Source organism: Prinia subflava, chromosome 34, assembly GCF_021018805.1.
Source record: "Prinia subflava isolate CZ2003 ecotype Zambia chromosome 34, Cam_Psub_1.2, whole genome shotgun sequence".
Lineage (NCBI taxonomy): Eukaryota > Metazoa > Chordata > Aves > Passeriformes > Cisticolidae > Prinia > Prinia subflava.
This window is the reverse complement of record NC_086280.1, coordinates 505,208-531,066: the sequence shown is the minus strand read 5'-3', so window position 1 is coordinate 531,066 and position 25,859 is coordinate 505,208. Positions and strand designations below refer to the sequence as shown.

The 25,859-nt window shown below is 62.2% G+C and overlaps 2 protein-coding genes across 2 annotated transcripts; both read left to right on the top strand.

The window, feature by feature from the left end:
• Positions 1 to 1,840: 1,840 nt before the first annotated feature.
• ESPL1 (extra spindle pole bodies like 1, separase) lies at positions 1,841 to 22,045 on the top strand. The gene is made up of 33 exons (XM_063420930.1): positions 1,841 to 1,879; positions 2,408 to 2,546; positions 3,092 to 4,168; positions 4,510 to 4,614; positions 4,858 to 4,978; positions 5,239 to 5,375; positions 5,649 to 5,759; positions 5,971 to 6,128; positions 6,634 to 6,936; positions 7,273 to 7,432; positions 7,726 to 7,807; positions 8,283 to 8,422; positions 8,662 to 8,796; positions 9,241 to 9,363; positions 9,877 to 10,048; positions 10,487 to 10,618; positions 10,817 to 10,973; positions 11,717 to 11,826; positions 12,239 to 13,794; positions 14,342 to 15,077; positions 15,261 to 15,341; positions 15,890 to 16,103; positions 16,553 to 16,770; positions 17,038 to 17,165; positions 17,506 to 17,628; positions 17,933 to 18,094; positions 18,664 to 18,825; positions 18,954 to 19,058; positions 20,014 to 20,126; positions 20,562 to 20,645; positions 20,970 to 21,134; positions 21,650 to 21,876; positions 21,929 to 22,045. The coding sequence occupies exons 2-32, from the start codon at positions 2,445 to 2,447 to the stop codon at positions 21,849 to 21,851; spliced, it is 7,374 nt and encodes a 2,457-aa protein (XP_063277000.1). The 5' UTR covers positions 1,841 to 1,879; positions 2,408 to 2,444; the 3' UTR covers positions 21,852 to 21,876; positions 21,929 to 22,045.
• Positions 22,046 to 23,099: 1,054 nt separating this feature from the next.
• Positions 23,100 to 25,652, top strand: PFDN5 (prefoldin subunit 5). The gene is made up of 6 exons (XM_063420936.1): positions 23,100 to 23,231; positions 23,718 to 23,820; positions 24,227 to 24,258; positions 24,391 to 24,465; positions 24,802 to 24,907; positions 25,355 to 25,652. The coding sequence occupies exons 1-6, from the start codon at positions 23,160 to 23,162 to the stop codon at positions 25,429 to 25,431; spliced, it is 465 nt and encodes a 154-aa protein (XP_063277006.1). The 5' UTR covers positions 23,100 to 23,159; the 3' UTR covers positions 25,432 to 25,652.
• The last annotated feature ends 207 nt before the right edge of the window (positions 25,653 to 25,859 follow it).

Here is a 25,859-nt window from a genome sequence, read left to right as displayed (position 1 = left end):
CAAAGGCAGAAATTTATACCCTGGAATGCGCCGGGGCCGGGGACACAAATTACCGCGGAAATTTGGGAATTGTGCAAGGATAAAATGGGATTTGGGCTGGGGGAGCCCAGAGCTCCCCAAACCGCGGAAATTTGGGAATTGTGCACAGATAAAATGGGATTTGGGCTGGGTTTGTGGGTTTGGAGATGTTCGGGGGTGTTTGGCCTCACTGAGGTTGGGAATGGAGAAATGAGAAATTCACTCTCTCCTCTGTAGGATGGGTTTGGTTTGTTGGGATCTTTTATTTATTTATTGAGATTAGGAATAGAGAAATGAGAAATTCACTCTCTCCTCTGCATGGGATGGGTTTGGTTTGTTGGGATTTTTTATTTATTTATTGAGATTAGGAATAGAGAAATGGAAAATTCGCTCTCTCCTCTGTAGGATGAGTTTGGTTTGTTGGGATTTTTTATTTATTTATTGAGATTAGGAATAGAGAAATGGAAAATTCGCTCCCTCCTCTGTGCTGGGATGAGTTTGGTTTGTTGGGTTTTTATTTATTGAGATTAGGAATAGAGAAATGGGAAATTCACTCCCTCCTTTGTGTTTTATATTTATGTTGTTATATTGTTATATTATTATAATAATATTATTCTTTTATATTTATATTAATAAATGTATAAAGATATACACCGTTTGTAAGCCACTTGAGTGGGTTATAAATGGTGCATATCTTTATATATTTACTTATTTATACAAAAATATTATTATATACTTTACATCTTTCTATATAAGATATATACACTTCTATATTTTATAATCCAGTGGGTTATAAAATTTATAAGTATGTATATTTTTAATATTTATTTATTTTTCTCTTTATTTTGGCCCGTTAATTCCGGCCCGCCTCTGCCCCGAGAGCTCCGCCCGCCCGCGGCCTGCGGCGCGCCCTGGTGGCAGCGGGGACACGGACAGCTGGCACCGTGTCGCTGTCACTGTCACCGTGTCACTGTCACTGTGTCACCGTCACCGTGTCACTGTGTCTCCATGTCCCCATGTCCCTGTGTCACTGAGTCACCGTGGCACAGTGGCACAGTGGCATGGGGACAGTGGCACCGGGCTGTGCGACACTGCCGGCTCCTCCTGCGCTCAGGGGACACGGGGACACGGTGACACGGTGACAGTGACACGGTGACACGGTGACACAGTGACACGGTGACACGGTGACACAGTGACACGGGGACACGGGGACACGATGACACGGTGACACGGTGACACGGTGACACAGTGACACGGTGACACAGTGACACGGGGACACGGTGACACGGTGACACGGTGACAGTGACACGGTGACAGTGACACGGTGACACAGTGACACGGGGACACGGGGACACGATGACACGGTGACACGGTGACACGGTGACACGGTGACACGGTGACACGATGACACGGTGACACGGTGACACGGTGACATGGGGACACGGTGACACGGGGACACAGTGACACGGGGACACGGGGACACGGGGACACGGGTACAGCCCGACCCCCCCCCCCAGCTCCTCCTCCACGTCCTGGGGGTCCCTCACTCCCAATCCCGGGGGTCCCGCACTGGCCACGCCCCCGCCCCACCCACCGACCACGCCCATCATGACCACGCCCCAGACCACGCCCTTTCCCCACCCACATTAACCACTCCCATCCCCGCGCATGCGCACACAAAGCACGCGTGACCGAGCGCGGACTTCAACTCCCGTGAAGCCCCGCGCGGCGGGAGGGGCGGTGGGGCAGTGCCGCGCGCTGATTGGGCGCTGTGGGCGGCGCCGCTCGCTGATTGGCTGCGGCCGAGGTTTGAACAGGCGCGCGGCGGGCCCCGCCCTCTGGCGGACGGCGGCGGAGCGGCGTGAGCGGGGGGGGCGCGGCCCGGGGGGATTTGGGGCAATTTGGGGGTCCCGAGGGGGGCCTGGGGGGCTGGGACCCCCTCAGGGAGGCGGGAGAGCCGGGGAGGGCCCGGTAAGGAGAAGGAGAGGGCACTGTGGGGAGCGGGGGGGTGAAGGCCGCGGGAGGCCTGAGGGGGTTGGGGTGGGGGCTGGGCCTCTCTGAGTGGGGGTGGGGACCCCCGGTGGGGCTGGGGGTCCCTGGGGCGGCAGAAAATGGGGCCGGAGGGGCTGTGGGCCCTGGGTGGGGGTGATCTGACCCCTCAAGGGGGCTGGGGAGTGGGGCTGGGGGCTTGGGGGGGGAAGGAATGGGGCTGGAGACCCCCAGGGGGGCCGAGCTTGGGGCTGGGGGGTCCTGGGGGTGGCAGAAATTGGGGCTGGGGTGTCCTGGGGGTGGCAGAAATTGGGGCTGGGGGGCTCTGGGGTGGCAGAAATTTGGGCTGGGGAGGTTTGGGGGGTTCTGGGGGTCCCACACCTCCCCTTGCTCCCCCCAGCCCCGCATCAAATCGAAGCCCCTGAGAAGCCCCCGGGATGGCCGGGAAGGATGGAAAGGACGAGAAAGATGGAAAAGATGAAAACGATGGAAGCACGGAGGGCTGGGCCGACATCGAGGAGCGCCTGGAGAAGATGCAGGTGAGCCCGGGAGGGGCCGGGGGCTGATCCCTCCTGCCCTCGGGAAAACCTCTGGATCCCACTGTGGGACCTCTGCGGGGCTCTGAGCTGGCTCTGACTCCCTCCTCTCCCAGGAAATGACCCTCGAGGGGCTCAGTTCTGATCCCAAATCCCTCTTTACCCAGAAAACAACCCTCAAAACACTCAGTTGTAATCCTAAATCCCTCTTTTCCCAGGAAACAACCCTCCAAATGCTCAGTTGTAATCCTAAATCCCTCTTTTCCCAAAAAAATGAGCCTCGAGGGCCTCTGTCCTGATCCCAAATCCCTTTTTCTCCCCAAGAAACCCTCCAGAATCCTTCTGGCCAACCTTTGTGGTCCTGCTGTCATCCCAAATCCCTCTTTCCCCACTGAACACCCCCTGAGGTGCTTCCTCCTGATCCCAAACCCCTCTTTTCCCAGGAAATTACCCTTGGGGGGCTCAGCCCTGATCCCAAGCCCCTTTTTCCCCAGGAAATGACCCCCGAGGGGCTCTCCCCTGACCCCAAACCCCTCTTTTTCCCCCAGGCCACCCTGAAGGACACCTCTGTCCCCCCCTCCCGCCGTGCCCAGGCCTGTGACCGTGCCCTTCGTGCCTGCGCGGCGCAGCTGGCGCTGCCCGGCGGGCGCCCGGCGCAGGGCGCGCGGCTGCTGGCGCTGGCGCAGGAGGCGGCGCACACCTACCTGAGCCTGGCGCCCTCACCCCCTCACCTGTACCTGGAGAAGATCCTGTTCCACGTGCTGCGCAACGCCGCCGCCTGGGCCGGGCCGTGCGCCTGGGCCGTGGCAGAGCTGCTGCGGGCGCGGCTGCGGCGCTGCCGGCCCGGTGACACCGGTGACACCGAGTGGGCCGGCGTGGCCCGCGGCAGCTTCGCCGTGCTGTGGCGAGCGGCGGCCGCGCTGGCCGGGCCCGAGAGGCCTCGAGAGGAGGGCAGGGCGGTGCTGGCGGCGCGGCTGCGCGCGCTGCGCTTCCTGCTGCTGCTGGAGCCGCAGGAACAACACCAACACCACCACCAACACCACCAGTCCTTCCAGCCGCCCTTCTTCACCTCGCCCACGGCGCGGCACGCCGCCGCCGCCGCCGCGCTCTACCAGGCCCAGCGCGCGCCGTGCCCGCTGTTGGTGGCCGGGCAGCTGCGGGAGGCGCTGCTGGACACGCTGAGGGCCGAGGCTGCGCAGCCCCCAGACCCCTGCAGCTCCCTCTGCTTCCTGGAGCTCACCCTGCAGCGCTGCCGCCTCCTCTGCGCGGCGCGGCGGCCCCGCGACGCCCTGGAGGCGCTGCAGGACGCCAGGGCGTTTCTGGGGGCTGGGAACGCTCTGGGAGCCCCCCTGGAGCTGCTGGAGGCCGGGGTCCAGCTCAGCCGGGCGCTGGGCAAAGGCGGCACCGGCGCGGGGCCGGCGCTGCGGCGGGCGGCGGCGGCGCTGGCGGAGGAACATTCCGGAAGGTTGCTGCGGGTGCTGCTGGAGGGCTCCCAGTTGGTGCTGGCGCAGCTCGGGGAGGCGCTGGGGAAGGGCCGGGAGCCGCCCCTCGGCCTCCAGGAGCTCCCCGGCATCTGCAGCTTCTGCCAGGGCTATGGGCGGGCGCTGCAGCGGCTGCTGGCACAGGTGAGGAGGAGGAGGAGGAGGAGGATGAGGAAGGAGCAGCTCCGGGGTCAGGATTCCCTGGGATCCCTCGGGGTTGCCCTGGAGCAGCTCCTGGAGTTTTGGGAGTCCCAAATCCTGCTTTTCTCCATCCCAGCAGCAGCTCCCGAGCCCCTGTATCCCGCTTTTCCCCTTCCCTGCCCTTCCTGGAGCCCACTTCCCACTTTCCCCATTCCCAGCTCCCCCCCAGCATTCCCAAATCCCCTTTTTCCCATTCCCAAATCCCATTTTTCCTATTCCCAGCTCCACCCCAGCATTCCCAAATCCCATTTTCCCATTCCCAAATCCCATTTTCCCGTTCCCAGGTCCCTCCCGACTCCACCCAGGAGCAGGTGATGGTGAAGCAGCTGCTGTTCCACAGCCTCCAGCTCTTCTCCAATGCTGTCCACGAAATATTCCAGCATTGCCAGGTATCCCAGGGGACGGATCCACATCCCCGGGGGGCTGGGAGCCTCTCCCGTGGGATTTGGGGCTGGAATTTTGGGATGGAGCCACCCTGGGAGCGTCTCCCGTGGGATTTGGGGCTGGAATTTTGGGATGGAGCCACTTTGGGAGCCTCTCCCGTGGGATTTGGGGCAGGAATTTGGGGACTGAGGGCTCCCGGGGTGTCCCCTGTGGGTCTGGGGTCCCTCTGAGCCGCGCTGTCCCCGCAGCCCTCGGGGTGGCCGGAGCTGGCGCAGGTGACCTCGAGCTGTGTCCGGAGCGTCACCTGGATGCTGCAGGGCCTGGAGGGGCTGCCCGAGGCCGAGAGGGGCAAATTCCTCGATGTCACCGGTCAGTGCCACCATCCCCTGTGTCCCCAGTGGTCAGTGCCACCCGCTGTCCCCATCTCCAGCGATCCTGGTGGTCAGTGCCACCACCTGTCCTGTCCCCGGTGTCCCCAGTGGTCAGTGCCACCACTGGCTCTGTGTCCCCATCCCAGCTGTCCAGGGGTCACTCTGTGTCCAGGGGGTCAGGATCAGCTCTGGATGTGGAAGGGTCACTCCAGTGTCCCCTCCCTGTCCCGCTGGTCACTCTGGCCCCTCCGGACACAGCTGCCACCACCCTCCGCCTGGGCCAGGCCTTCCAGAGCCGGAACCTTCCGGAAGCAGCCGAAGCCGTGTGCGAGCCCCTGTGCCAGGCAGTGTTGGCCAAGGACGGGTACAGCTGGCCTGGAGTGACCCCCGAGAGGGTACGGGGACACTGGGGACACTGGGATCAGCTGGGGGTACTGGGGACACTGGGGACACTGGGATCAGCTGGGATACTGGGATGGGCTGTGGGGCCACTGGGGATACAGGGGTGGAGAACATGGGGATACTGGGAGGATCCCTGGGATCCCAGGGTCCCTGGGGACATTGGGGGTCCCTGGGGACATTGGGGTCCCTGGGGACACTGGGGTCCCGGGGGTCCTGGGGTCCCTGTCCGTGCCACCCCCAGTTCCCGACCCCATCTCCCCCTGCAGCTCCACAGGTGCTTCCGGCTGCAGGCCGAGAGCTGGCGCTGCCAGGGGCGGCCGCAGCGGGCACTGGACAGCGTGGCACAGTGGCTTCTGGCCCTGGGGACACACTGCCAGGTATGGGGACACCTCACGGGGGGCTGGGGACACCTCACGGGGGACATTTCCTGGGCACTGGGGACGCTTTTTTGGGGACTGGGGACACCTTCCCGGGGATTAGGGACACATTCTGGGGGGTTGGGGACACCTCCCCGGTGTTGGTGACACCTTCCCAGCATTCCCAGGGATCAGGGACACATATTTGGGCCCGGTGCCCCGTTCCCCGCAGGCCCAGCCCGGCTCCCTGGTGGCCCAGCCCGGCTCCCTGGTGGCCCAGCCCGGCTCCCTGGTGGCCCAGCCCGGCTCCCTGGTGGCCGAGCCGGTGGCGCTCTGGGCCCGGATCAAGACGGAGGCGGCCAAGCAGGGAGAGGAGGAGCTGCGGCTGTGGTGAGGGGAGCGGGGATGGGGGAATGGGGGTCTGGGGTTGGGGAATTGGGATGGGGAATGGGGGTTTGGGATTAGGGAATGGGGGTCTGGGGTTGGGGAATTGGGATGGGAATGGGGGTTTGGGATTAGGGAATGGGGGTCTGGGGTTGGGGTGGGAATGGGGGTTTGGGATTGGGGAATTGGAGTGGGAATGGGGGATTGGGATGGGAGGGATGGGGGAATTGGGACCACCCTGGGATAGGGGTGGGTGGAATGGGGTTGCAGCCCCCTCCCACCCCGCTGTGTCCCCTGACCCTGCTGTCCCCTGGCCCCGCTGTGTCCCTGACCCCGCTGTGTCCCCCTGACCCCGCTGTGTCCCTGACCCCGCTGTGTCCCCCTGACCCCGCTGTGTCCCCCTGACCCCGCTGTGTCCCCTGACCCCGCTGTCCCCTGACCCCGCTGTGTCCCCCTGGCCCCGCTGTGTCCCCTGACCCCGCTGTGTCCCCTGACCCCGCTGTGTCCCCAGGACCCTTGGGGACGCCCTGCGGGCTCAGTCCCGTTCCCACTCCCGCCCCCTGCCCGGGGCGGCGCTGCCCGCGCTGCTGCTGGCCGAGCTGCAGGCCTACAAATCCCTGCGGGCCCCCACGGGCCCCGAGCGCTACGGCGTGCTCTGCGACCTGCTGGGGCTGGGGGACCCCCGGGGGGACCCACAGGGACAGGGGGAGCCCCCGGGGGCGCCGGAGCCCGGCCAGAGCCTGCCCAGGGCGGTGGCGCTGCTGGAGCTGGGGCAGCTCCTCTGCAGCCACAGCTTCGCCCCACACACGGACTGGTGAGTGCTGCTGGGGGCCTGATCCTGATCCTAGTCCTGATCCTAGTCCTGATCCCATCCTGATCCCATCCTGATCCCATCCTGATCCCATTCCTCCATCCCAGTCTTGATCCCATTCCTCCATCCTGATCCTGATTCTGTTCCCAATTCCAGTCCTGATCATGATCCCGTTCCCTCATCCCATTCCCATCATCCCAAATCTCTCCATCCCAAATCCCCCTTCCCATTCCCTTTATCCCAAATCCCCCCCATCCCATTCACGGGATTGGGGGGGGGGGGGTACTCCCGTGTTTTTGGGATCAATTCCCAGAATTTTGGCAATCCCTTTTCCCTCAGCTCGGCCCTGGATGCCCTCCAGGAGTCCCTGGAGCTGCTGGAGTCGCTGTCCCGGGATTCCCAGCTCTGGAATTCCCCGCTGCGGGATCAGCTGCTGGACGAGCGCGCCCAGGCGCTGCTCTGGCTCCACATCTGCACCCTCGAGGGCCTCGTGGAGAAGGTGGGGGAGATTTCCTGGGATTTTCCTGGGATTTGGGGGATTGGGGGGAAATCCTGGAGCTCCCAGCACAGCCCAAACCCTTCTCAGGGGATTTTCATGGGATTTGAGGAAAATCCTGGAGTTCCCTGTGCATCCCAAACACTTCCCAGGTGATTTTCCCAGGATTTTGGGCCCCCAGATTTCCTGGGGATTTTGGGGAATTCCTGCCATTCCCAGCTGTAGATTTCCCGTGATTTTGGGAATTCCTGGTGTGATTTCCCGGTATTTTGGGGATTCCCCCCCTCTCCCCCCAGAGCGTGGCCCGGGAGCGCCGCGGGAGCGCGGAGGCGCCGGAGCTGCCGGACGGGATCCGCTGCAGCCTCAGCTCCGACAGCCGTGAGGGACCGGGGAAAACGGGATTGGGGATTAATGGGAATTCTGGAAAGGGGGGACTGGGATTGGTGGGACTAATGGGAATTCTGGAGGGGTGGGAAATGTGATTTTTGGGATTAATGGGAGTTCTGGAGGGTCAAGAAATGGGATTTTGGAATGAGTGGGGATTCTGGAGGGTTGGAAATGGGAATTGGGGGATTAATGGGAATTCTGGAGGGGTGGGAATGGGAATTGGGGGATTAATGAGAATTCTGGAGGGGTGGGAATGGGATTTTTGGCATGAGTTCGGATAATGAAGAGGGAGTTTGGGATGAGAACGAGAAGGGCGGGAACTGGGGAGGATGGAGGAGGGAATTGGGATGAAGAGGAGGGAACTGGGGATGAAGATGATGATGGTGATGATGTTGATGATGATGATGACGATGATGATGATGGAGAGGAAGGCCACAGCTCTTTTCTCCCGGGGTTCCTCCCCCAGGTCTCTGCAGGCCCCTGGACGAGGCGCTGGCCCTGTGGAAGCGGCTGCTGGAAGGTTCCGGAACCCCCCGGGTGCGCAGCCCCGAGCAGAGCCTGAGCTCCCTGCAGCTCCTGGGGGCGCTCTACAGCCTGCAGGGAAAGGTGGGGAACAGCCTGGGATTCCCAGAGATTCCAGGGATTCCCAGAGATTCCCAGGATTTCCAGAGATTCCAGGGATTCACAGAGATTCCCAACAGGGAGAGAGCTGGAAGGAAGAAGAGGAAGAGGGAGGGAATTTGGGATGAAGAAGAGGAGGGAGAGTTTTTTGGGATTTCTGGGGAGATTTCTGGGATTTCCAGGAATGATTTTGGGATTTTTCCATGGATTTTTCCCATTTCCAGCCCCTGCAGGCCCTGGAGAGTTTCCTGCTGCTGCGCTCGCTGTGCCGCCGGCTCGGGGATAAACCGGGATTGGCGAATTCCCTGTGCCAGCTGTGCCGGGTCCTGCTGCAGCTGCACTGCCCCCGCCAGGCACAGGTAAACACGGGAATGTTCGTCCTGAAATGCGGGGAAATCCGGGAATGTTCGTCCCAAAATCCTGGGGAAATCCGGGAATGTTCATCCCGAAATCCAGGGAAATCCAGGAATGTTCATCCCAAAAAAATCTCATCTGAAATTCAGGGAAATCTGGGAATGTCCTTCCCAGACCCAGAATTTCAGGATTTCAGTGGGTTTGGGATGCCCTGGGAGCTCCAAAAATCCCAGAAAAATCCCCCCAGGATGGGGTTAGGGAGTCCCAGGGAGCTCCAAATGTCACAAAATCCCAAAAAATCCCCCAAATCCCAGGAAAATCCCTCCCAGGATGAGTTTTGGAGCACCCAGGGAGCTCTGAATGTTCCTAAAATCCCCAAAAATCCTGGTGAAATCCCTTCTGGGCCATGTTTGGGGTTTGCTGGCCCTGAGCCGTGCTGGCATTCCCAGGTTTTCCTGGAGGAGCTGGAATTGTGCCTGGAGCAGGACGAGGAGGGCGCCGAGGACTCGCGGCTGCTGCTGCACCACTGGCGGCTGCTGCTGCGCAGCCACCTCTGCTGCCTCCAGAGAAAGGCAAAGCACTTTTCCCAAAAAAAATCGGGATTTGGGAGAGGGGGCAGGGGCTCGGGGAGAGCCTGGATCATCCTGGGGTTTCCTGCCTTTTTTTCCCCTTTTGCTTTCCCCCCCTTTTCTTCCCCTTTTCTTCCCCTTCTTTTCTCTTTATTTCCCCATTTTTTTCCTGTTTTTCCCCATTTTTCCAGGCAGATCAGGACCTGCCCCTGCTGCTGGAAGGGGAATGGGATGGAGGAATGGGATGGGATTGGGATAAGAGGACTGGGATAAAAGGACTGGGATGATGGAATTGCCTCCCATGACCCCTAAATCCCATTTTTCCCCATTTTCCCGGGTCTCTGCAGGGCGAGGAGGCGGCGGCGCTGCTGCTGGAAGGGGAATGGGATGAGGAATGGGATGGAGGGATGGGATCGGGATAAGAGGACTGGGATGATGAGATCTTGTCCCGTGATCCCTAAATCCCATTTTTCCCCATTTTTCCCTGTTTTTCCCCATTCTGTGGGGTCTCTGCAGGGCGAGGAGGCGGCGGCGCTGCTGCTGCGGGCGCTGCAGGAGCCCCGTGCCCGCCGCTCCACGCGGGGCTGGTTCCTGGCGCGGGCGCAGGCGCTGCAGGTGCTGGGGGCGCTGCTGGAGCTGCCCCCGGCGCTGCTGCCCCCGGCGCTGAGGGACAGGCTGGGCAGGAACGGTGAGGGAGGGGAGAGAAGGGGTTTGGAGTGGGGAGGGAGAGTTTGGGATCAGCAGGGAGAGTTTGGGGTGGGGAGAGGGAAGGGAGGGGTTGGGATGGAGAGAGGGAGGGATTTGGGGTGGAGAGAGGGAAGGGGGTTTGGGATGAGGAGGAGGAGGGAGGGAGGGAGTGTAGGGATGAGGAGGAGGGAGAAAGTTTGGAGATGAGGAAGAAGAGGAAGGAGGGAGTTTGGGGATGAGGAGGAGGAAGGAGAGAATTTGGGAGGAAGAGGAAAAGGAATGAGGGAGTGTGGGGATGAGGAAGAGTCAGAGTTTGGGATGAGGAAGAAGGGATTTGGGATGGGGAGGAGGAGGGGTGGAGCTGGGGCTGGGGGAGCTCTGCTGTGTGAGGATGAGGATGGTGAGGGGAAGGCCCAGCGCTGATCCCGTGCGGTTCCAGGCTGGAGCAGCCCCAAGCAGGCCCTGCTGGAGGCTCAGAAGCTGCTCCGGAGCGTCCTGGTGGCCCTGATGGGCAGTGACATCCTGGGGACAGCCCGGAGTGTCCCCCCGGAGGAGCCGGGCCCCGACACCGGTACGGGAACGGGATTGGGATGGGATGGGAGCCTCTGGAATGGGATGGGATCTCTTGGAATGAGCTGAACTCTATGGGAAGGTCCAGAGCCTCAGGAGCGGCTCCATCTCCCTGGCACCCCTCCCTGCCCCTTCTCCCTGGGACCCCTCCCCTCCCCTCCGCGGTGTCCCCCTCTCAGTGCCACCCCGCTGTCCCCAGGCCCGGCGCTGGTGCACAAGTGGCAGGTGCTGGGGGACGCCCTGGGCTGCTGCCAGCGCCTGGTGACACTGCTGGGCCACTGCGAGCTGGTGTGCAGGGCCAGGGCCTTCTGCTGCGAGGGGCTGCGCCTGGCCGGGCACCTGCAGGCCGCCCGCTGGTCAGTGATGGGCAAACTGGGGTCACTGGGGTCACTGGGATTGGGAATGGGGTCACTGGGATCACTGGGATCGAGGGGTTGTGCCTGGCCGGGCACCTGCAGGCTGCCCGCTGGTCAGTGATGGGCAAACTGGGGTCACTGGGATTGGGAATGGGGTCACTGGGGTTGGGATTGGGGTCACTGGGATCACTGGGATCGAGGGGCTGTGCCTGGCCGGGCACCTGCAGGCCGCCTGCTGGTCAGTGACGGGTACTGGGGGGAATGGGGTCACTGGGATTGGGATCATTGGGGTCACTGGGATTGGGGTCACTGGGATCACTGAGATCAGTGGGATTGGGGTCATTTGGATCATTGAGATTGGGGTCATTGGGATCACTGGGATCACTGGGATTGGGGTCACTGGGATCACTGGGATTGGGATCACTGGGATCACTGGGATTGGGATCACTGGGATCACTGGGATTGCGAATGGGGTCACTGGGATCACTGGGATTGGGATCATTTGGGTCATCGGTGTTATTGGGGTCATTGGGTTCTCTTGGGAATACCAGGGTTAAAAAAATGGGAAAACAAATCCCTGTGGCAGAGGAGGTTTAAGGTAAAACTTGGGATGTTCTGGGAATGGTCAGGAGCCTCTGGAATGAGGCCAGGCACTGCTGAGGGATCGGGATCATTTGGGATCAGCATCGGGATTTTTTTCCCTGTTTTTCCCATTTTTTCCCATTTTTCCTGTTTTCCCACAGGTGCTCGTGGTTCCTGGTGCTGCAGTCCCAGCTGGAGCTGCAGCAGGGGGAGCTGGAGCTGTGCCAGTCCCACCTCCAGCACGCCCAGTTCCTGCTCCAGCCCCCAACTGGTGAGCACTGGGAGCGGGGAAATCCCGGGGATCCAGGGCTCTGGGGATGGGGAAATCCCAGTTTGGGAATGGGGGAAATCCCAGTCCAAAAATGGAGAATTCCCAGTTTGGGTTAAATCCTACTGGGAAGAGAACCCCAAACCTCCCTCCCTTCCATCCCTGTAGCCAAACCCCGCTGGGGATCCCTCCAGGACCCCAAATCCCAAACCCTCCCTGATTTCCCCTTCCAGAACCCAAACCCCACTGGGAATCATTCCCTGCAGGACCCCAAATCCCGCTGGGGATCGTTCCCTCCCTGCAGGACCCCCAGTCCCAAACCCTCCCTCAATTCCCCGTCCAGAACCCAAATCCCCCTGGGAATTGTTCCTTCCAGGACCCCCAGTTCCAAACCCTCCCTGATTTCCCCTTCCAGAACCCGACCCCCAGCGGGAGCCTCGGCGCCGGGCCAGGATCCAGCCCCGCAAGGGCCACCCGGAGAGGAGGAGGAGGAGGAGCCCCCTGGACCCCATTCCTGACCCCATTTCCAACTCCACTCCCCACCCCACGGCCGAGGAGGACGAGGGGTTCCTGCAGGGCGCCCCTCTGGCCGCGCTGGCCCCGGCCGCGCTGCCGGAGCAGCCGGACGCCCTCACGGCCTCCCCGGAGCTCAGACCCACGGCGGGGCAGCCCCCGGCGTTCCTGTGCCACCGCCCGGGCTGTGGCTGTCCCCCGTGCCGGGACCCGGCGCTGGTGGCGCTGGGGCTGCGCTGGGCGCTGGCGCGGGCGCGGGCGCGGCTGCGGGCGGGCGAGGCGGCGCCGGGGCTGGCGCTGCTCCGCCGCGCCCTGGGGCGCTGCCGCCGCGCCGGGGAGCGCCTGCACAGGGAGGTGTGGGGCAGGGTGAGCAGGGACACCCCTGGGGACAGGGACACCCCTGGGGATGGGGACAGGGCGCTGCGGGACCCCCCTGAGAGTGGGGACACCCCTGGGGACGGGGACAGAGCTCTGCGGGACACCCCTGAGAGTGGGGACACCGACAGGGACAGGGACAGGGGTCTACAGGACACCCTTGGGAGTGGGGACACCATCGGAGACGGGAACAGGACGCTGCAGGACTCCCCTGAGGATGGGGACACCATCAGGGACAGGGGTCTGCAGGACCCCTCTGGGAATGGGGACACCGTCAGTAGTGGGGACACCATCAAGGATGGGGACACTCCTGGGGACAGGGACACCCTTGGGGACAGAGACCTCTGGGACCCCTCCAGGGACAGGGATCCCTCTGGGAACAGGGCCACCACTGGGGATGGGGACACCATTAGGGATGGGGACAGCTCCCCGTCCCCCCCAGGCCCTGGGGACAGCTCCGTGTCCCCCCTGGGCCCGCTGGCCGAGCTGGTGGCCGCTGGCTATGCCACGCTGGCCCTGCAGAGCCTGCCCAGTACACCCCAGTCCGTCCCAGTTTGGGACGAGGAGCTGGAGCGGGGCCTGGCCCTGCTGGGCTCCCACAGTCCCCCCGTGGCCGGCCTGGGGGTGGCCGTGGCCACTCTGCTGCTGGCCAAGGCCGTGGCCACCCTGGCCCGCGTGGCCGCCGCCCTCGGCCGCTCCATGGACGACGTCCTGGCCCAGGCCTGGACCCCCCGGCCGCCCCCCACCCCCAAACCCCAAAAATCCCCCAAAGCTCCCCCAAAAACCGCGCCCCAAAAAGCCAAAACCACCAAAGCCAAGGCAGGGAGGACCCCCAGGGCGAAGCCCCCCAAACCTGGGGACGTTTTCAGCCTGGGGGAGTCGGAGGCCGAGGCGCCCCCGATCGTCCTGCGGCCGGGGGGGCCCTGCACCCCCCACCCCAAGGCGGGGGCGCCCCCAAAGGCGCTGCTGGGGGGGCCCAGGACCCCCTTCACCATCTTCAGCGAGGAGCCCTCCCCGCCCGGGGGGCGCTGCCGGCTCCGCGGGGCCCCCAAAATCCCGGGAAGGGTCAAATCCAGGATCAGGGTGAGTGTGGGATGGGGGGATCTGGGATGGGAATGTGGGGATGGAAATTTGGGATGGGAATCCAGGATGGGAATTTGGGATGGAAATTTGGGATGGAAATTTGGGGGGACAAAGCTTTGAGAGGGGAGAATTGGGAGGAGGGAAAGTTTGGGGAGGGAAATGGAGAGGAAAAGTTTTGGGGAGGGAAATTTGGGGATGGAAATTTGGGGGGCTAAAGCTTTGAGAGGGGGGGAATTGGGAGGAGGGAAAGTTGTGGGCGGAAAGTTTTGGGAAGGGAAATGGGAGAAAGTTTGGGAGGAGAGGAAAAGTTTTGGGGAGGAAAGTTTAGGAAGGGAAAGCTTTGGGCGAGAGGAAAAGTTGGGAGGGGAGGAAAATTCTGTGGGGAGCAGGAAAAGCTTGTGGGGAAAACTTTTGGGGAGGAAATTTTGGGACAGGAAGGAAAAATTTTAAGGGGAAAATTAAGTGGGAGAGGGGAGGAAACTTCATGAGGAAAAATTTTGGGATGAAAATTTTGGGGCTGAGCCCCTTTTGTCCCCTCCTTTTCCAGGTGACTTTCAGTGACAGCGACCCCGAGGAGCCCCAAATCCCCCCAGATCCCCCCAAAACCACCCGGAAAAATTCCTGTGCCCAGAGGAAAAATTCCTGCTCCCAAAAATCCCCCGGGAGCTCCCCGGGAATTGGAGCTCGGCCCCGGCGGGGGCGGCCCCGGAAGGAGCCCGGGAGCCCCAAAAAGAGGGAAAAAAGGGGAAACCCCCAGACGGAAAATGTGGAAAATCTGGGAAAAAGAAGGATCCCCAAAATGGAAAATGTGGAAAGAACTGGAACCCCCCAAACAGAAAATGTGGAAAAAGGGGAAAACCCCAAAATTGAAAATGTGGGAAAAAGAAGGATCCCCAAAATGGAAAATGTGGGCAAAATGGAAAATCTTGAAATGGAAAATGTGGGAAAAACGAGAAACTCCAAAATGGAAAATGTGGAAGAAATGGAAAATCCCAAAATGGAAAATGTGAGAAGGAGGCGGAACCCCCAAAGGGAAACTTTGGAAAAGAAGGAAAAGGGAAACCCCAAAAATGCTCTGGAGAAGAAGGAGAACAGAGGCCCCCGCCGGGCTGGGGGTCCCCGGGAGAAGAGGGAGAGGGGGACCCCCCAAAATGGGGTTCTGGAGGAGAAGAGGAACTGGGAATTCTCTGGGATTGAGGAGCGGGACCCCCTCAGGGCCGTGGAGGAAGAGGAGGAGGAGGAGGAGGAGGAGATGAGCTTTGAGCTGCCCCCGCTGCCCCCAGGTGAGTTTGGGTGGATTTTAGGGGGGGTTTCACCTTGGTGACCCCAAAATTGCCCCTTTTGACCCCAAAATTGTTCTTTTTGTCCCCAAAGTTGTTTTTTGACTCCAAAATTGCCCCTTTTGACCCCAAAATTGTTCTTTTTTACCCCAAACCTGCCCCATCTGTGTCCCCTCCTTTTTCCAGGTGGGATCAGTGAGGAAATTCCAGAATTTGGGAAGGATCCCCCAAACCCAGAGGGGGGGTCCAGCCCCTCGGCCCAGCCCGGTGAGCCCCTGGGGTTTGCGGGATTTGGGGGATTTTGGGGATTTGGAGGTTTTGGGGGATTTTGGGGAGGTTTTGGGATTTTGGGGCCCAGCTGGGCACGTCCCAACTCCTCCAGGAGTTTTCCTTCTTTGTCTCACGAGTTCCCTCTCCTGAACTTCTACCATCTCCAGAGCTTTTCCCGCCAAACTTTTCCTCCTCCTCCCAAATTTTCCCTTCTTTCCCCAAATTTTTCCTTTCTTCCTCCCAAACTTTGTCTCTCCTGTCCTGACCCCTCCTGTCCCCTCCCACGTGTCCACCAGGTGTCCCCTCTCTGGCCACTGTCCGGTCCCTGCTGAGCCAGGCGCTGGCGTGGGTTGGTCACTGTCCCCTCTCTGGACACTGTCCCTTGTGTCCCCAGGTGTCCCCTCTCTGGACACTGTCCCCATTGTCCCCAGGTGTCCCTCTCTGACCCCCATTGTCCCCATTGTCCCCAGGTGTCCCCTCTCTGGACACTGTCCCCTGTGTCCCCAGGTGTCCCTCTCTTACCCTGCTGTCCCCATTGTCCCCAGGTGTCCCCTCCCTGGCCACTGTCCGGTCCCTGCTGAGCCAGGCCCTGGCGTGGGTCGCTCCCTTCCCTCCGGGCTCTCTCTATGCCCAGCTGTGCCAGCTGCTGGCCCTGGCCACCGGGGACAGCGACCCTGTGGCCACCGCGGGGCTGCTGGCGGAGTCCCTGAGCGTCACCGCGCGCCACCAGCTGCTGGCCATCGTCCACGCCAGGACACGGTGAGTGCCAGGGTGGCACCTGCAGGGCCTGTGCTGTCACCTTCCCGTGTCCCTGTCCGGTGTCACCTTCCCGTGTCCCTGTCCCTGTCCGGTGCCACCTTCTGGTGTCCCTGTCCCTGTCCAGTGTCCCCATGCTCCAGCCCTGGGGTGTCCCAAGCAGTGTCCCCTCCCTTCATCCCCAGGGCGTTGGGTCCCACTCACTGTCCCCATCCCACGTCCCATATCCACATCCCCATCCAATGTCCTGTATCCCACATCCCACAGCCTCATCCCATATCCCTTATCTCACATCCCCATCCCAAATCCACATCCCATACCCCAATCCCATATCCCGTATCCATATCCCTTATCCCAGTCCCTTATCCCAGTCCCTTATCCCAGTCCCTTATCCCAGTCCCATACCCTAGTCCCAATCCCACATCCTGAGGGATTTTGGGCCCACCCCACAGGAAGCAGAGGAAAGCAGCAGCAGCAGCTCCAGGGGACATCTCGGATCAGCTCCGGGGGCTCTCCCTGCGGGAAGGGGATCCCGGGGACCCCCAGGACCCCCCAGACCCCCAGGACCCGCAGCTGGCCCAGCTGCAGGAGCTGTTCCAGTTCAGCGCGGCGGGGCCGGGCCCGGCGGAGCGGGAGCGGTTCCGGGAGCAGCTCCGGAGGATTCCCAGCGGTCAGTGCCGGACCCCGGCCCGGGGGAGCCCCAATTCCCGGAGCAGGCACTGGGAAATCCCAAATTCCCAGTTTGGGGATTGGGAAATCCCAAATTCCCCATTTGGGGATAAAATCTCAAAATCCCAGTTTGGGCATTTGGTGGCCTTGGATGTGGGGTAGGAATGGTTGGAGTTTGGTGGGAACCTTTTCCAGTTTGGGAATTCCTGGGGGTGGAATTCCATGAGAATTCCCTGGAATTCCCTGGGATTCCCGTGTGTCCCCGCAGGTGTCACCGTGTGCCAGCTGTCCCTGGCCAGTGCCACCCCCGGCGCCGTCGGGGACGCGCTGCTGCTGACGCGGCTGGAGCGCGGCGCCGACCCCGTCAGCGTGCGCATCGACACCCGGCACGGGCAGGTCGGGACCTCATCCTCATCCTCCTCATCCTCCTTATCCTCCTCATCTTCCTCATCCTCCTCATCCTCATCTTCCTCCTCATCCTCCTCATCCTCCTCATCCTCCTCATCCTCCTTATCCTCCTCATCTTCCTCATCCTCCTCATCCTCATCTTCCTCCTCCTCCTCATCCCTCTCCTGGGGTGTGGGGCACTGACGATTGCAGGGATTGGGATCCCAAATCCATCCTCATCGTTGTTCTCCTTTTCCTGGGAAAGGAACACCCCAAATTCCAGGGATTGGGATCCCGAGGGCAGGAATCCCTGATCCCTGATCCCTGCTCCCTGCTCGTGTCCCCGCAGGCTCCTCTGAGCGGGGTCCTGGCGGAGCTGGAGCGGATCCAGCGGGAGCAGCGCGAGGCCAACGCCTGCACCGAGCGCCGGCAGTGGTGGGAGCGCCGCGCCAGCCTGGACCTGCGCATGCAGGTGGGGAGGGAAAACCGGGAAATGCGGGAAAAACCTCGGGATAAAACCTTGGGAAATACGGGATAAAACCTCGGAATAAAACCCTCAGGAAAAACACTTGGGAAATCCAGGGAAAACCCTTGGGACAGGGCCTGGCCCACCCCAAAACACCCCTGGGATTCCCTGGAAATCCCCCTGAGATTCCTGTGGGATTTCCCTGATTCCCTGTGGGATTTCCCCTGTGATCCCTTTGGGATTCCCTTTGGGGTCTCGGCGGTTTTTGGGGCAGTTTTTGGTCCCGTTCCCATCCCGTGTTTGTCCCCAGGGCCTGATCCAGAGCCTGGACCGGGACGTGCTGGGCTGCTGGCGGGGGCTGCTGCTGCCGCGGGGCGCCGGCGGCGCTGCACCGGAGGAGCCGCAGCTGCAGCGGCTGCAGCAGGAGCTGCACGACTGCGGCTGGGGCGGCGCCGAGCCCGCGCTGCTGCGGGTACGGGGCGGGAGGGGGACTGGGGAGAGGGGGGGTTTGGGATTTGGGGATTGGGGTTTGGAATTTGGATTTTGGATTTTGGATTTTGGGTGGTGATTCTTCCATTTGGGGTGCTCTGATCCCTGGATTCCAGGGGGATGATCCCAGGATTTTTGGGGGTTTTGATCCCAGAATTTGGGGGTGGTGATCCCTGGATTTGGGGCTCTGATCCCCCATTTTGGGATGCTGATCCCACATTTTGGGATGCTGATCCCACATTTTGGGGTTCCAATCCCGGTTTTCAGGGTTCTGATCCCAGTTTTTGGTCGCAGGCTCTGCTGGCGGGGCTGTGCCCGGCCGATGCCCGCGCTCTGGCCACAGCGCTGTGTCTGGCCCAGCCTCTCTCCCAGATTTGGTGTTCCAATCCTGGTTTTCAGGGTTCTAATCCCGGTTTTTGGGGTTCCAATCCCGGATTTCAGGGTTCTAATCCCATTTTTTGGTGTTCCAATCCCGGATTTCAGGGTTCTAATCCCGGTTTTTGGGGTTCCAATCCCGGTTTTCAGGGTTCTAATCCCAGTTTTTGGTCGCAGGCTCTGCTGGCGGGGCTGTGCCCGGCCGATGCCCGCGCTCTGGCCGCGGCGCTGTGTCCGGTGCGGCCGCTCTGGGCGTGGTCCCTGCTGGCCGAGGCGCTGGAGCAGCGCCGGGAGGGGCCCGGGGACACCGAGGGGTCCCTGGTGCTGCTGCTGGACAAGGTGGGAGCCTTCATCACCCTCCTCATCCTCCATCTTCATCACCCTCCTCATCCTCAGCATCTTCTTCCTCTTCTTCTTCCTCTTCTGCTTCATCCTCCTCCTCACCTTCCTCCCTGTTCCTGTCCCAGCACCTGCAGCGCCTCCCCTGGGAGAGCTCCGGGACCCTCCGGAACGTTCCGGTGACGCGGCTGCCGGCGCTGCGCTTCCTGCTGAGCTACGACATGGCCCGGCAGGTACGGGCACACCTGGGAGCACCTGGGACACCTGGGGACAGGGACACACCTGGAGACACACCTGGGACACACCTGGGGACAGGGACACACCTGGGACACACCTGGGGACAGGGACACACACACCTGCCGGCGCTGCGCTTCCTGCTGAGCTACGACATGGCCCGGCAGGTACGGGCACACCTGGGACACCTGGGGACAGGGACACACCTGGAGACACACCTGGGACACACCTGGGGACAGGGACACACCTGGGACACACCTGGGACACACCTGGGCACACCTGGAGACACACCTGGGCACACCTGGGACACACCTGGGGACAGGGACACACCTAGGGACACACCTGGGGCACACCTGGGATTGGGGGCACACCTGGGGGACACCTGGGGACACACCTGGGGCACCTGGGAGACACCTGGGGACAGGGACACACCCGGGACAGCTGGGACACACCTGGGAGCACCTGGGGACAGGGACACATCTGGGACACACCTGGGATGCAGGACACACCTGGGAACATGCCTGGGACACACCTGGGAGCACCTGGGGACAGGGACACACCTGGGACAGCTGGGGATACACCTGGGGATAGGGACACACCTAGGGACACACCTGGGACACACGTGGGGACAGGGACACACCTGGAGACACACCTGGTATTGGGGACACACCTGGGGGACACCTGGGGACACACCTGGGACACCTGGGAGACACCTGGGGACAGGGACACACCTGGGAGCACCTGGGGACAGGGACACACCTGGGACACACCTGGGATGCAGGACACACCTGGGAACATGCCTGGGACACACCTGGGAGCACCTGGGGACAGGGACACACTTGGGGTTGGGGACACACTTGGGATTGGGGACACACCTGGGGACACCCCTGGGGACACCCCTGGGGACACCTGTCCCCGGTTCCGTCACATCCCGGTGTCGCTGGCTCCCCGCAGAGCCCGGGCTCGGTGCTGGGCCGCGGCGTCGACCCCTCGAGCACCTTCTACGTCCTGAACCCACAGCGAGACCTGGGCGGCACCGAGGAGCGCTTCCGCCAGTGGTTCGAGAGGTGGGGACCCAAAACAGCCCCAAAACACCCCAAAAACACCCTGAAAACCTCCCTGGGACCCAAAAACACCCCAAAAACACCCTGAAAACCTCCCTGGAACCCAAAACCAGCCAAAAAACACCCTGAAAACCTCCCTGGGATCCAAAAACAGCCCTGGGACCCCAAAAACACCCTGAAAACCTCCCTGGGATCCCAAAAACCTCCCTGGGACCCCAAAAACACCCTGAAAACCTCCCTGGAACCCAAAACCAGCCAAAAAACCCTGAAAACCTCCCTGGGTCCCCAAAAGTCATCCCCTGAGACCCCAAAAATCCCTTCCAGCACCCCAAAATCTCTCTGGGAACCTCAATTCCTGCCCCATTTCCCCAATTTCTGTCCTCCCCATCCCAATTCTCCCATTTTTTTCCTGTTTTTCCCCGTTTTTCCCGGTCCCAGCGAGCCCGGCTGGCGCGGGGTGTCCGGGGCAGCCCCGACCCCGCAGCAGCTGCAGGAGGCGCTGGGGGAGCGCGACCTCTACATGTGAGACCCCAAAGGGGCTGCGGGGATTTGGGGTCGGGTTTGGGGGATTTGGGGTTGGATTTGGGGGGGATTTGGGGTTGGATTTTATGTGGATTTGAGGCTGATTTGGGGTTGGATTTGGGGTTCAGTTTGGGGTTGGATTTTGGGAGACTTGGGGTTGGATTTGGGGGATTTTGGGGGGTTATTTTGAGGACTCCTGGCTGGGTTTGGGGTCGATTTTAGGGTCAGATTTGGGGTTTTTTTAATGGGATTTTTGGTTTTTTTGAGCACTCCCAGCTGGTTTTGGGGTCAGATTTGGGGTCAGATCTGGTGTTTTCCCCCCAGCTACGCCGGGCACGGCGCCGGGGCGCGGCTGCTGGACGGGCACAGCCTGGCACGGCTGCGGTGCCGGGCCGTGGCGCTGCTCCTGGGCTGCTCCAGCGCCGCCCTCAGCGCCCGCGGACACCTGGAGCCCACGGGCACCGTCCTCAAATACATCCTGGCAGGGTGGTGAGTGGGGCTGGGGGGTGAGTTTGGGGGTTCAGGGAGGGATTTGGGGCCCTGGGGGCTGTTTTGGGGTTTTGTTTGGGGCTTTGGGGGGCTCTGGGGGCTGAGTTTGGGGTTTGTGGGGGGAATTTGGGGCTCTAGGGGCAGAATTTTGGGGTTTCATGGGAGGATTCGGGGCTGTGGGGGGCTCTGGGTGCTGAGTTTGAGGCTGTCTCTGTTTTTGGGGTCTCTCTCTATTTGGGGTCTCTGTTTCTGGGTCTCTCCCCACGCTCACACCCCCGTTTTGGGGTCTCTCTGTATTTGGGCTCTCTGTTTTTGGGGTCTCTCCCTGCTCTCAACCCCTGTTTTGGGGTATCCCTGTTCTTGAGGTCTCTGTATTTTGGGGTCTCTCTGTATTTGGGCTCTCTGTTTTTGAAGGTCTCTCTGTTTCTGGGGTCTCTCTGTTTTTGGGGGTCTCTCTGTTTCTGGGGTCTCTCTCTGTATTTGGGGTCTCTCATTTCGGGCTCCCCCATTCACAGCCCGCTGGTGCTGGGGACGCTGTGGGACGTCACAGACCGGGACCTGGACCGGCTGGCGCAGGCGCTGCTGCGGGGGTGGCTGGGGGGCGGCCCCGGGACCCCCCTGCTGCCGCAGCTGGCGCGGGCCCGCCAAGCCCCCCGCCTCAAATGGCTCATCGGGGCCGCGCCCGTGGCCTACGGGCTGCCGGTCTGCCTCTGCTGAGGGGGCTGGGGGGCCTGGGGTCGGGGTTTGGGGTCCCTTTGTCATCTTTGGGATTCCCTCATTGCCTGGAGTGAGAGTTTTGGGGTCCCTTTGTCATCTTTGGGGACCCCCCCATTGCCTGGAGTGAGAGTTTTGGGGTCCCTTTGTCATCTTTGGGATTCCCTCATTGCCTGGAGTGAGGATTTGGGGGGTCCTTTGCCATCTTTGGGGTTCCCTCATTGCCTGGAGTGAGGATTTGGGGTGCCCCCATTGCCTGGGGTCAGGGTTTGGGGGACCTTTGTCATCTTTGGGGTCCCCCCATTGCTTGGAGTGAGGATTTGGGGGGTCCTTTGGGATCTTTGGGGTTCCCTCATTGCCTGGAGCAAAGGTTTGGGGTCCCTGTGTCATCTTTGAGGTGCCCCCATTGTCTGGAGTGAAGGTTTGGGGTCCCTTTGGTGTCCTCGGGGTCCCCCCATTGCCAGGGATGAGAGTTTGGGTTCCGCCCGTTGATTTTAGGGTCCCTCCATTGCCCACAGACTCCCCTGGGGTACAGATTTGGGGTCCCCCCTTGCCTGGAGTGAATTTTGGGAGTGGCCCCCGTTGTTTTTGGGGTCCCCCCGTTATTTATAGGGGAGAATTGGGGGGGTCCCCTCATTGCCTGGGGGGAGTTTTGGGGTCCTCCTTTTGGGATCCCCCCTTTGTCACTTTTGGGGTCCCCCCCATTACCTTGGGTGATGATTTCGGGGCTCCCCACCCCGCGGGGATTTTTGGGGTGTCTGAAGGGGGAGTAGGGTTGGAACCGCCTTAATTTTAACGAAATTTTAACAAAATTTTAATGAAGTTTTGGGTTTATTTGCCTCTTTTGCAACAATAAAGCTACTGCCTCTGCACTGACCCCTCCTGAGCCTCTCTGGACCCCCCAAATTTCTCCTGGGCCCCCCCAAATCCTTCTGGACCCCCCCCTTTTCCTTGGGGGGCTCTAGAACCCCCCGCGATCCTCCGGGCCGCCGGGGGGCGCTGTGGCTGTGATGGTTCCGGGTCCTCCGGGCCGCCGGGGGGCGCTGTGGCTGTGGCGGTTCCCGGTCCTCCGGGCCGCCGGGGGGCGCTGTGTCTGTGGCAGCGCGGGGTCCTCCGGGCCGCCGGGGGGCGCTGTGGCGGTTCCCGGTCCTCCGAGCCGCCAGGGGGCGCTGTGGCTGTGGCGGTTCCGGGTCCTCCGGGCCGCCAGGGGGCGCTGTGGCTGTGGCGGTTCCGGGTCCTCCGGGCCGCCAGGGGGCGCTGTGGCGGCGGCGGCGGGCGCGGCCCCGGCTGAGGGCGGCCGGGCGGGCCAAGATGGCGCAGACCGTGAGCGTGGGGGAGCTGGGGCTGCCGCAGCTGGAGCTGCTCAAAGGGCAGCTGGAGCAGGTCCGGGGGGCTCGGGGGGAGGTCTGGGGGTCGTGGGGAGCGGGGGGTGCCGGGGAGGGGTGTGGGGGGAGCGTGGCTGCAGCAGGTGCGGGGCTGGGAGGGGGCTGGGGAGGGTCCTGAGGGGATTCCGGGGGTCCGAGGGGCCCCGGCTGGAGCAGGGCCGGGGGCTGGGAGGGCCCCGGGGGGGCTTTGAGGGTCTCAGAGGGTCCCAAAGAGGGTCCCCAGGCCTGGGGGTCGCAGCTGGGGCGGATCAGAGGTGGAACCTGGGGGGCTTTGGGGGGATGCCCTGGGTGCCCCCCGCCCTTGGCACCCACCCCAATTTCGGGACCCCCCCTCAAAAAGCGTCGCTTCCCCCTCACCCCTCCCCAACCCGGGGGGCCGCCCCCTTTGGGGACCCCCCCCAATTCCCAAACCCGGGGGTCTCCCCCATTCCCGGGGGTCTCCCCCATTCCCGGGACCCCCCCAAACCCCCCGGGACCCCCGCAGGAGGTGGAGTTCCTCTCGTCCTCGCTGGCGCAGCTCAAGGTGGTGCAGACCAAGTTCGTGGAGGCCAAGGAGTGCCTGAACGTGCTGCACAAAGGCAACGAGGGTGAGAGACCCCCCAAAACCCCCCGGGGGGGTCCCCAAAATCCCGGGGGGGTCCCCAAACCTTGATCCGAGGATCCTAAATTGCCCTGGAGATCCCCAAATCCCGAGGGAGGTTCAGAAGCTGGGGAGGGTCCCCAAATCTGGATGGGAGCCCTAAATCCTGAGGGGGTCCCCAAACCCAAGGGGGGTCCCCAGCATGGGGGGGGGGTCCCCAAACCCAGAGGGACCTGGGGGAGTTCCCCAAATCCTCATGGGGGAACCCCAAACCCGGGGGTGCTTCCTAAACCTGGGGGGTCCCCAAATCCTGGTGGGGGTCCCTAAACCCGGGGAGACCCTGGGAGGCCTTGGGGGGTCCTGGGGGGTCCTGGGGGGATCCTGGGGCTCTCCTGACCCCCCCCTTTCTGCAGGGAAGGATCTCCTGGTGCCACTCACAAGCTCTGTATCCTTTGCCTGCTCCTGGAATCCCCCCAAAATCCCCCCTGGGGGGGTCTGTGCCCCTCCAGTCCCCCCCAAAATCCCCCCCTGGGGGCCCTGTGCCCCCCGTGCCCCCCGTTTTCCCTGACCCCCCCAGATGTACGTGCCCGGCAAGCTCCAGGACGTGCGCACGGTGCTGGTGGACGTCGGCACCGGGTACTACGTGGAGAAGGTGGGGAGGGGGCTGGGGGGGTTTGGGGGGGGCTGGGGACCCCCATTCCCGCCCCTCCCGTCCCATTTCCCCCATTCCCCACTTTCCCACCTGTCCTCCCTCCAATTTTTCCCTCATTTCCCCCCATTTTCCCCCATTCTCACCCTGTTTTTCCCCATTTCTCCCCATTTTTCCCATTTCCCCCCATTCCCACCCCATCTTCCCTCATTCTCACCGTTTTTCCCCATTTTTTCCACTTTCTCCCCATTTCCCCCTCATTTTCCCCCATTCTCACCCCATTTTTCCCCCATTTTTCCCAATTTTCCCCATTTTTCCCCATTTTTCCCGTTTCCCCAGTCCGCCGACGCCGCCCGGGCGTTTTTCAAGCGCAAGATCGAGTTCCTGACGCGGCAGATGGAGAAAATCCAGCCGGCCCTGCAGGAGAAGCACGCCATGAAGCAGGGTGGGTACCCCCGGGGGGCTGGGGACCCCAAAACTGCCCTGAGCACCCCAAAACCGCCCCAAAATCACACCCAAACTGCCCCAAACCCGCCCTGAGCACCCAAACTGCCCCAAACCTGCCCTGAGCACCCCAAAACTGCCCCAAAACCACCCTAAACTGCCCCAAACACCCCCTGACCCCCCAGCCCCTTCTGACCCTCCCAAACACTCTCTGACCTTTCCCCCCTCCTCACTTTTGGGGTTCTCCCCTCACTCCCGGTTCCCTCCTGTCCCCGTTTCCCCCCTGTCCCCAACCCCTCCCTGCTTTTGGGGTCCCCCTTTTCCCCCTCCCTCGTTTTGGGGTCCCCTCCCCACTTTGAGCCCTCCGACCCTCCCACATCCCCCCTGACCCCTCCCTGCTTTTGGGGTCCCCCCGTTTTGGGGGTGCCCCTGACCCTCTCCCCCCCAGCCGTGCTGGAGATGATGACGCAGAAGCTGCAGCAGCTGACGGCGCCTCCGGGGGTCCCGGGGGACGCCAAGGCGTAGCCCCCTCCCCAAAATACCACGGTGGGGATTGTGGGGTGCAGCCCCCTCCCCAAAATACCACGGTGGGGATTGTGGGGTGCAGCCCCCTCCCCAAAATCTCACGATGGGGATTTGGGGGTGCAGCCCCGCACCCCAAAACCCCGCGGGGGGGATTTGGGGGCTCAGCCCCCCCAATCCCGGCGGTGCAGCCCCCCCAGATCCCCCCCCCCCATTTTTGTACCATCCCTGGAATAAAGGAGAGACGGCTCCGAGCGGGGTCTGCGCCTCTTTGGGGGGACCCCCGGGTTTGGGGGTGAAGGAGACCCTCGGGGCGGGGAGGGGGTCACGGAGGGACCCTGGGCGTGGCTTGGGGGGACATTTGGGGACATTTTGGGACGTTTTGGGACATTCAGGGACAGGGTCTCTCCCTCCAGCAGGGACTGGTGGGG

Coding starts and splice junctions, on each gene's coding strand:
- ESPL1 (XM_063420930.1), top strand. CDS start 2,445: ATGGCCGGGAAGGATGGAAAGGACGAGAAAGATGGAAAAGATGAAAAC. Junction 11,827..12,238: donor CCTGCTCCAGCCCCCAACTG/GTGAGCACTGGG, acceptor TTCCCCTTCCAG/AACCCGACCCCCAGCGGGAG. Junction 13,795..14,341: donor GGGTCAAATCCAGGATCAGG/GTGAGTGTGGGA, acceptor CTCCTTTTCCAG/GTGACTTTCAGTGACAGCGA.
- PFDN5 (XM_063420936.1), top strand. CDS start 23,160: ATGGCGCAGACCGTGAGCGTGGGGGAGCTGGGGCTGCCGCAGCTGGAG. Junction 23,821..24,226: donor GCTGCACAAAGGCAACGAGG/GTGAGAGACCCC, acceptor CCCTTTCTGCAG/GGAAGGATCTCCTGGTGCCA. Junction 24,908..25,354: donor GAAGCACGCCATGAAGCAGG/GTGGGTACCCCC, acceptor TCTCCCCCCCAG/CCGTGCTGGAGATGATGACG.